Genomic DNA, 9,565 nt, shown 5'->3' on the forward strand with positions numbered 1-9,565 from the left:
CTCCTCCTCGTCCTCCTCCTTCTCAGGAAGTGCAGCCGCTGGTCTAAAGAGAGGCTCTGGACTCCCGCTCTCCAGCGACTCGATCGCGCGTCATCCATCGCGATGCCCTGCCTGCTTCTGCGGGCACCTGTGAGCGACGCACGCCAGTAACCGATGAAGGGTGAAGAGGATGCGCTGGAAGCAGCAGGGAGACGCAGCGGCATCATCCTCATCCTCAGCATCAGCAGCAGGGCGCTCGGTTAGCGCCCACCCCCACTCACTTCGTCTTTTCCTCCCCCCCTGCAGAAGCATGCTTGCGTGAGGGATGAGGCTGGAGACAGGGACATCAGGCCAGAGCTGCGGCCTTCTTCTTTTCACAAGAGCCGGGCTCGCCATCATCGCAGCAGCAGCAGCAGCATCCGCCAACGCTTTGCCATCATCACACCAGCATCTTTGGTAGGCAGCCTGTCTCTCCTCTTCCGCTCGCCGTTTTTGCATAAGAAATGCAGGCCTGCCATGGTCATCCACTCAACCCCACATCAGTAGCCATGGCAACCACATCCTGTTAATAAGCGCTTTTTCATCCCCCCCATGTCTTTCTGTCTCCGGAGCGCAGGCTTATTTTACGCTTCAGTTTTTTTTGGTTGTAGTAAAGATATTTATTTTGTTCTCATTTAGAAATCTTTTTAGGAAGCTGTACATGATGTACTGTACAGTGTCTTTTCTCTCTCTCACACGTATTTCCAGAACGCAAAATGACACGGTTTCTTAATAGTTGCAGGTTCTAATTCGCAATGGAATAATGTTTGCTTTTGCAATATTTGCATTTTGATTCAGTCACTGACATTATCACAGGCATTATATTTCACTCAGGCAGTGTGTTCAACCCATCAAGACGAAGCTGATGATTCTGAAATATATAAATATATTTTAATCTAAAATGAAATAAAGCCAAATATGAATGATAAAAGCAGAAATAGATGCCTGTTTTCAAACATAACATGGCCTTTCCCTTTTATCAGATTTTATACTCTTGACAGTCTCTAAACGTGTTTGATTTGTGCACCTGTGTTGCTCAGTGATATGTGTAAGAACATTATAAAATCTGACGTGCTGTAGTGTAAGATGCATCTAAAATTATTTTGATGACAATATTTAGATATTTTTTTTGCATGCAGTGCTTGTGCTCTCAAAACCATATCAAATTAACTAACCCATGTGATTAAAAATAACAAAATAATTCGATTTTCTGATGCATCTACATCTAATTTTAAAACTAAAAACTGATATTTATGCACATTTAATTATACATTATACATTGACAATTCATGTGTATAGTAGCTCCTTTTGTCCCAAATGTTATGTGGGCTTTTTACTCACTGTCTTCGGGTTATTCCTTTCTTTATAAGGAGTAGCCACAGCAGAATGAACCACCAATTACTCTGGCTTATGTTTTTATACTGCAGATACCCTTCCTGTCACAACCTAGCATTGAGAGTACAACTATACTAATAGTACAACCCTCAATGCTGTGAAACACCCACACACTCTCCCATTAACAGTTTAGTTTATCCAATTCACCTATACCACATGTCTTTGGACTGTGGGGGAAACCGGAGCACCCAGAGAAAACCGGCACACACAGGTACCGGGGGAACATGCAAACTCCACATAGAAAGGCCTCCTGTTCCAGCAGGGACTAAAACCAGCAACCTTCTTGCTGTGAGACAACCATGCTAACTACTGAGTAACCCCTTTGCCCATGTGCACTTTTCTTTTTTATAACTTTATTAGTCTCTTCACTCTCTTTTTTTCTGTTTTCATATATATATACAGTTGAAGTCAGAATTATTAGCCCCCCTGAATTATTGCCCCGTTTTTTTTTTTGTTTTTTTTTGGAGAGAAGATTTTTTCAGCACATTTCTAAACTTAATAGTTTTTAATAACTCATTTCTAATAACTGATTTGTTTTATCTTTGACATGATGACAGTACATAATGTTTTACTAGATAGACACTTCTATACAGCTTAAAGTGACATTTAAAGGTTTGACTAGGTTAATTAGGTTAACAAGGCAGTATAGGGTAAGTAGGCAAGTTATTGTATAACGATGGTTTGTTTTGTAGACTATCAAAAAATATATAGCTTAAAGGGGCTAATAATTTTGACCTTAAAATGTTTTTAAAAAATTTAAAACTGCTTTTATTCTAGTCGAAATAAAACAAATTGGACTTTCTCCAGAAGAAAAAATATTATCAGACATACTGTGAAAATGTCCTTGCTCTGTTAAACATCATTTTGGAAATATTTAAAAAAGAAAAAAAAAAATCAAAGAGGGGCTAATAATTCTGGCATCAACTATATCAGAACATACAAATGTAGCATTGAAAATGATGAGGTTTGCCTAATTTTGTATTGGTTAAATAGTAATTTGTATGCATAATAATTAATATACAATAATTATTATTCATTGACATTGATTGTACCATCAGTACGACCCTTTGACATCCACAAAAGCTTAAAGTGCACAAAAAATGTCTTTTAATTATTAAAACATACTTTAACACTAAGTAAAATGGTTCTTTTAAAACTGTGCACTGAATGGCATACATTTGGAATCTTTATGTTTTATGAATATTTATTTATTTATTTTATTTTGAAAGCTATTAATTAGCCATATTACAGAAATGACATGACAACCACTTAACTGAATTGGTCATGATGTTGACTGCTAACTTAAATAGCATTAACGCACATTATACAAATTTACATATACCTTAAAGAGATAGATCATTAAAAGTTACTCACTGGGCGTCATGGTGGCGCAGTGGGTAGCACAATTGCAAGAAGCAAGAAGGCAAAAAGGTTGCTGGTTCGAGCCTCGGCTGGGTCAGTTGGCATTTCTTTGTGAGGTTTGCATGTTCTCCCCGTGTTCGCGTGGGTTTCCTACAGGTGAATTGGGTAGGCTAAATTGTCCGTTTAGTGTATGTGTGTGAATGAGTGTATATGGATGTTTCCCAGTGACGGGTTGCAGCTGGAAGAGCATTTGCTGCGGAAAACATATGCTGGATAAATTGCCAGTTCATTCCACTGTGGCGTCCCCAGATTAATAAAGGGAGAAGCTGAAAAGAAAATGAATGAATGAAAGTAACTCACTTTTTACTTTCCGTCCAATGGTTTCAAACCTTTAAATGTTTCTTTATTCGGTTGAACACTAAAGAGGTTATTTTGAAGTAAGCTGGAAACCAGAAACCCTTAACCTTCCATAGTATTTGTTATTCCTACTATGATTTTTCAGCATTTTCTTCGAAAATCTTCTTTAGTGTTCAACCGAAGAAAGAAACTCATAAAGGTTTGGAGTAAACAGTGAGTAAATCTTCATTTTGGGGTGAACTACCCCCTTAACCCTTTAATTGCCTGCTCTGCTAAATGGTTGACCATCTTTTGACTGTTTTAAATAATGACTCTTAAATTCATTTAAAGAATGACTTATTTAAATAATGGTTTACACACAGCATTGTTGGTTTACAAAAAATTAAACAAACATAATCCTGTTGCACTACTACACTTGAATTTGGTTTCACTGTAAAAAAACAAAAAACAAAACAAGAGAACATGTTAAATGAGAATCTGAAATATTTGATGTCATCCTTAATGAGGATGATTTAGTATTCAAAAATGTTTTATTTTGATTATGTTTTTAAATAAATTGGTCTTACACTTCACATTTTCAGATTTTTCATAGTATATGTATTAATTCTGGTACTTTTACCATAACCGACATATCAACCATTTCGTAAAGGCTGATATTTTAAAAATTATGGGGTGTGTTGAATAAAAATGCATTAAAATGTTAACTAGGGACATTCGGAGTTAAGAAATGCAATCCAAAATTTTTTCTTGGTTGGGCAATTAATGAAATAAAGAGATAGATCATTTAAAAATGAAAAGGTACTCACTTTTTACTCTCCCTCCAGTGGTTCCAAACCTTTATATCTTTCTTTATTCAGTTGAATCCTAAAGAGGATATTTTGAAGAAAGCTGGAAACCAGAAACTATTGACCTTCATAGTATTTGTTATTCCTACTATGGTTTTTAAGCATTTTCTTCAAAAATCTTCTTTAGAGTTCAACAGAAGAAAGAAACTCATAAAGGTTTGGAGTAAATACTGAGTACACCTTCATTTTTGGGTGAACTACCCCCTTAACCCTTTAATTGCCTGCTCTGCTAAATGGTTGACCATCTTTTGACTGTTTTAAATAATGACTCTTAAAGTCATTTAAAGAATGACTGATTTAAATAATGGTTTACACACACAGCATTGTTGTAATCCCGTTGCACTACACTTGATTTTGGTTTTATTGTAAAAAACAAGAGAACGTGTTAAATGAGAATCTGAAGTATTTAATGGCATACTTCAAAAAAATAAAGATGATCTAGTATTCAAAAAGGTTTTATTTTGATTGTTTTTTAAATAAATTGAACTTACACTTCATATTTTCTGATTTTCATAGCATATGTATAAATTCCGGTACTTTTACCGTAAATCGATATGATATTTTAGCTAATAAAAGCTGATATTTTAGAAATTATGGGTTGTGTTGAAAAAATATGCATTGAGTGTGTTAACTAGTGACATTAGGAGTTAAGAAATGCAATCCAATTTTTTTTTTCTTTATGTGGCAGTTACAGTGTTAAGATAATGTAGGCTAGATGATCAGAAAGGTAAATAATCTTCCTTGGCTTCCCTGACCTTTGACCCAGAAATGCACTGTGTGCCTGCAGGTCTGTGAGCAGATCCAGGAGCATGAGCAGGAAGCTGTGTGGCGCGAGCAGATGTCAGGGTATAAGCGCATGCGGCGGCAGCACCAGAAGCAGCTGATCGCTCTGGAGAACAGGCTAAAGGCCGAGATGGATGAGCACAAGCTCCGGCTGCAGAAGGAAGTTGAGACCCAGGCCAATAACACCTACATCGAACTGGAACGACTAGCCAAAAAGCAAGCTACACAACTGGACAAGGAGGTTTGTAACTCTTTCTGCTGTAACTGACACACTTTTTTAAAACTTTTTTTTGTTATTCAGTTATATATACAATATATATAATATACAATGTTTAAAATCAGATTGAAAAATACTTCTAACAGCTATTACCCCATATATATCCATCACCACTCCAACCCATTATTTGCACATCAGAAAACACAGAATAACTGTAGTTTAGACCAAACTATTAGATAAATTACATTAAATTTGACATTTGTTGTGTCAGATGAGGGTTAAGTGTTCAAGATTTCTTTGAAGTTGCTCATATAGATTTTCCACACCGTCAGAATGCCCAGTTTAGCATCTGTGCTGATGACAGTTCCAGGTACAGTATTTCCAATAGTGAATGCCACCCGTGCTTAACAGAAAGATCATGAAGAGGTTTCTACCTCTGTACCATACTTGACACAGTGTTGAGTAAGTTAAGCAAGGTATACAAGAGGTCACATTTTTAGTAAGTTCGCATAAAACATTAATTGCAACATCTGAATTGAACCTCTTAAGCCAGAAGTTTTAGACTTTTACTTAAATTTATTTTAAAGCATTTTTAGTATTATCAAATCTGCAACAATGATCAGTTCTTTTTCAGATGGTAAATACTCTTTAAAATAAGTATTCAAAGTTAATGTATGTATAAAGAAATTCTATTTGAATTATTATGGCAAATAGAAGGATTTTCACAGGATTTTCAAAGTTTAAGGTATACAGAAGAAGGAACTGACCACCTTCTTGGACACCCAGAAAAAGCAGTAGACTATGCAGAGAAAGAATGAAAGAGGTGTGATCAGAACAGTCTAATTCTGCAGGCTTTTATATCCACTTGAACAAGACCGCCTTGTTTAAAACCGCCTAAGGTATATGTAAGTTTTTTTTTTTTACAACTATTTAATTTAGTTTTTAGTGCAACGGTATATTCAGCAGAACCTATACATCAAAAGCTACTGCTCCAAAATATTTTAAATGTTTCCTAAAATAAAATATATTGTGTTCAATGGGGGAAAAGTGTTTGTTTTTTACCCAGACATTTAAAAAGCAGTAATTACAACACCATGATGCTGTGTTATTTTTATCCACACTGAAAAAAGTGTTGCATGCAAAACTGTTGCAAATAATTTACTTGTGTTGAATTTAAACAAATAAATTAAATTTAATAATGTTCAACTTAATTTGTTTGTTTAAATTCAGCCCAAATAAATTGTTTACAACCACTTAACATTAAAAAATTGAGTAAATCCAAGGAATCATCTTTGAATAATTTTTTTCAGTGCAAGGTTATCATACCGTCAGAATCTTACCCTGGCCATGCCTAATATTAAATCAATTAGTTCAATAAGCTTATTCAGTATAGCAAACCATTAATGATGACAAAGCGGTTACTGATGCACATCTAAACCACAGTGGACTTTTTCCGTGATGCTTATCCTCCCTTGGGCTTTTGTGATTAATTTGTATGTGGTTAATGTTGCAAACCCAGAAGTTATTTGATTCTGTCTCTCAAAAGATAAAGGCCACAGCAGCTGAGGAGAAAAGAATCCAGCAACAGATCTTGGTCCAGCAGAAGAAGGAACTGACCACCTTCTTGGACACCCAGAAAAAGCAGTACAGACTATGCAGAGAAAGAATGAAAGAGGTGTGATCAGAACAGTCTAATTCTGCAGGCTTTTATATCCACTTGAACAAGGCAGTTGCAATGATATTGTACTATATTTTACAGTCATATTTTGCAATAAAGCGCTGTACTTTTTTGTCTGTATGTAATAGGAAATGAACGAAGACTTCGATACACCAAAAGAGGAGAAACAAGAGCGCTTGTCACGGCATAAGGAAACAATGCAGCGCTCCCAGGCTGAGGAGGAGGCCCAGCTGTTGAACCAGCAAAGACTGGTTTACGAAAGGAGCTGCCGTGCTCTAAAAAGAAGAAGCCTTATCAAAAAGCACGAGTTTGAACAAGAGCAAATACGGGAGGCAAGAAATAATATTAGTCATCATAATGAATGTCTCAAGTCGATTGCTTTGTTCCTGACTATTTTGATTTAGTAATTAATTCATAGTGCTTTTTAAGTTAAGGGTAGAACAAGATTTTTTTTGGTGTTGTTGTTTTTGAAAGTAGTTTCATGTTCACCAAGGCTGTTTTTTTTTAAAAAAAACAACAGTTTTTAATGAAAAAGTTCAACATTCAGGTTACGGATGCAAAACCTTTATTTAGGTTTTTCTATAGGGAAACCCTTCAAACACTCAGCTTGGAAGTTGTTAATACATTCTAAATGCTTTTGACAAACTCATTTGTACTCTATAATATACCTTTTTAATGTGTTTAATAGCTAAATCTGTGCTAAAAAAAAGCACTGCCCATGGCTCCATATAGAAAATCACAGTACATCCTAAAGGAGACCTTCAGTCTCAATACAATTTTTGCAATACTTTTTTGTATATATGCATATCTAGTAATACATTTGAAATATACTCTTTCCACTGATGCAACCAACATCTTACCAGATAAAAATTATTTATTAATTCCTTACATTTATATAGCACTTTTCTGAACATTCAAAGCGCTTTACACGTGTTTTTTTTGGAGTGAATCTCTTCATCCACCACCAGTGTGCAGCATCCACCTGGATGACAAGACAGCAGCCATATTGCGCCAGACCGCACAAATTTTTAGTGTTGTGATTTACCTAGTAGCTTGTTGATTTGCTTATGATTTACAATGCATTAAAATAACATAAAAAAATTCCTTGTGAGAAACAAATTGGACAAATCTACAGTGCTGATGAATAAGTGGGTGGGCACGAATGCACTCTTGTTTAATATATTGTAAAGCGCAGTTTATGTCTATGATAGCAAATCTGGATGTTCACCATCATTACTTCAGTTTTCAGTGTCACATGTCGATTGGTTCCTAAGCCACATTTCGTATTATCAAGTTAATAACAATTGTTCCATTTTTCTGTGGAAACCACATTTTTTTCAGCATTCCATGTTAAATAGAAAGCTCATAAGAACAGTATTTATATGAAATGTGTTTATTTTTTGCTACTTAATGTTTTGGAAGCCAAATACAGTTTTTGCATTTACACTTATCCTTTTCTTGAAAACTAATCCTATTTTATGTCACACGGCCATGAAAATATTATTCACACATGACTTGCTTTTTGTATTGAAGGAGCTTAACAAGAAGAAGATGCAAAAAGAAATGGAGCATGCATTGATGATCAGACAGGATGAGTCCACGCAAGAGCTGGAACAGCGGCAACTACAAACCTTACAAAGGCTACGCTTCGAGCTGATGCGGCACCAGCATCAAACTGAGCTGGAGAACCAGGAGGAGTACAACAGTCGACGGCAGAGGGAGCTACACAGGAAGCATGCACTGGAACGCCGACAGCAGCCCCGGAACCTGAAGGTAAATATATTCAACTGTATATTCATTTATATATATTTATTGGAAAATAATGTAAAATAAAAGTAAAAGCACAGACAATAGCTCAGACAATACAGATGCATTACAAAAATGTCCAATGTGTTCCAGACACTGGAGATGCAGATCAAAAAGCAATTCCAAGATACATGTAAGGTGCAAAACAAGCAGTACAAAGCTCTGAGGAACCATCAGCTGGAGGTCTCCCCGAAGGGTGACCACAAAGCCATCCTGAAGTCTCTGAAGGAGGAACAGACCCGCAAGCTTGCACAGCTGGCAGAACAATACGAGCAAAGCATCAATGAGATGATGGCTTCACAATCGGTAAAGTACACAAGCACCAGAGGAAAATGATGTTGTGGCGATCAAATTAAATTAGGGCTGAATGGCATCTTAGGTTGTAAACAAAAACCACCCATCAAGCATTTTTTGGTGACAAAATTTTGGCCAAAACAAGGCTCAATTTGGGCTGTCAGTGAAAATCTAATAGACATCTAGCAATAGACCAAAAATAGACTAGCCATTAAATAGACAGTTTCGACTTCACACGTGTAGTCATCAGTGGTGTTAAGTAACTAATCAAAAATACTCAAATTACTGTAATCGGGTAGTTATTCTCAGGAATTGTAATTTACTAAGTAGTTTTAAAAATGTGTACTCTTACTTTCCCTTGAGTACATTTTTTGTGCAGTATCAGTACTTTTACTCCACTACTTTCCTTCAACCTGCAGCCACTTTATTTTTTCATGTCTATGGGGATTATAAAAATCAGTCCTGTGATTTTTGTCCAATCAAATCACACATAGAAGGTAAATTGCATCATAATGAACAACCTCAAGACATAGGTGATTTATAATTTCAGCAAACTGTATGGAAGCATGTCACTGATGAGAAGATGACAAATGTTTACTGTATGATGACCGAAACGGCCTTAAACACCCAGTAGGCACAAGACGTCAACATGACATCAAATTGTCGTTGTACCCTAACTTCATGGACGTTGCAGTTTTTTTGGAAATGAAAATAGGGCTGATGTCAGAACTTATTGTCAGGCCAAAGTCAATGTCCAATGTCCAACCTAAAACCAACCAAATATCAACGTCTAATGATGATACAGCTTGA

At 36.1% G+C, this 9,565-nt stretch overlaps 1 protein-coding gene across 1 annotated transcript in view; it reads left to right on the plus strand.

The window, feature by feature from the left end:
- The first annotated feature begins 247 nt into the window (after positions 1-247).
- taok3b (TAO kinase 3b) overlaps positions 248-9,565 on the plus strand; it is an 18,484-nt gene continuing 9,166 nt past the window's right edge. The window contains exons 1-6 of the mRNA XM_056457983.1: positions 248-435; positions 4,765-5,001; positions 6,524-6,652; positions 6,784-6,987; positions 8,189-8,428; positions 8,555-8,767. Of these exons, the coding sequence (XP_056313958.1) occupies positions 4,816-5,001; positions 6,524-6,652; positions 6,784-6,987; positions 8,189-8,428; positions 8,555-8,767 (972 nt within the window). The 5' untranslated portion in view covers positions 248-435; positions 4,765-4,815. The remainder of the gene's footprint in view (positions 436-4,764; positions 5,002-6,523; positions 6,653-6,783; positions 6,988-8,188; positions 8,429-8,554; positions 8,768-9,565) is intronic.

The sequence above is a fragment of the Danio aesculapii genome, chromosome 5, assembly GCF_903798145.1.
Source record: "Danio aesculapii chromosome 5, fDanAes4.1, whole genome shotgun sequence".
In the NCBI taxonomy this organism is placed as follows: domain Eukaryota; kingdom Metazoa; phylum Chordata; class Actinopteri; order Cypriniformes; family Danionidae; genus Danio; species Danio aesculapii.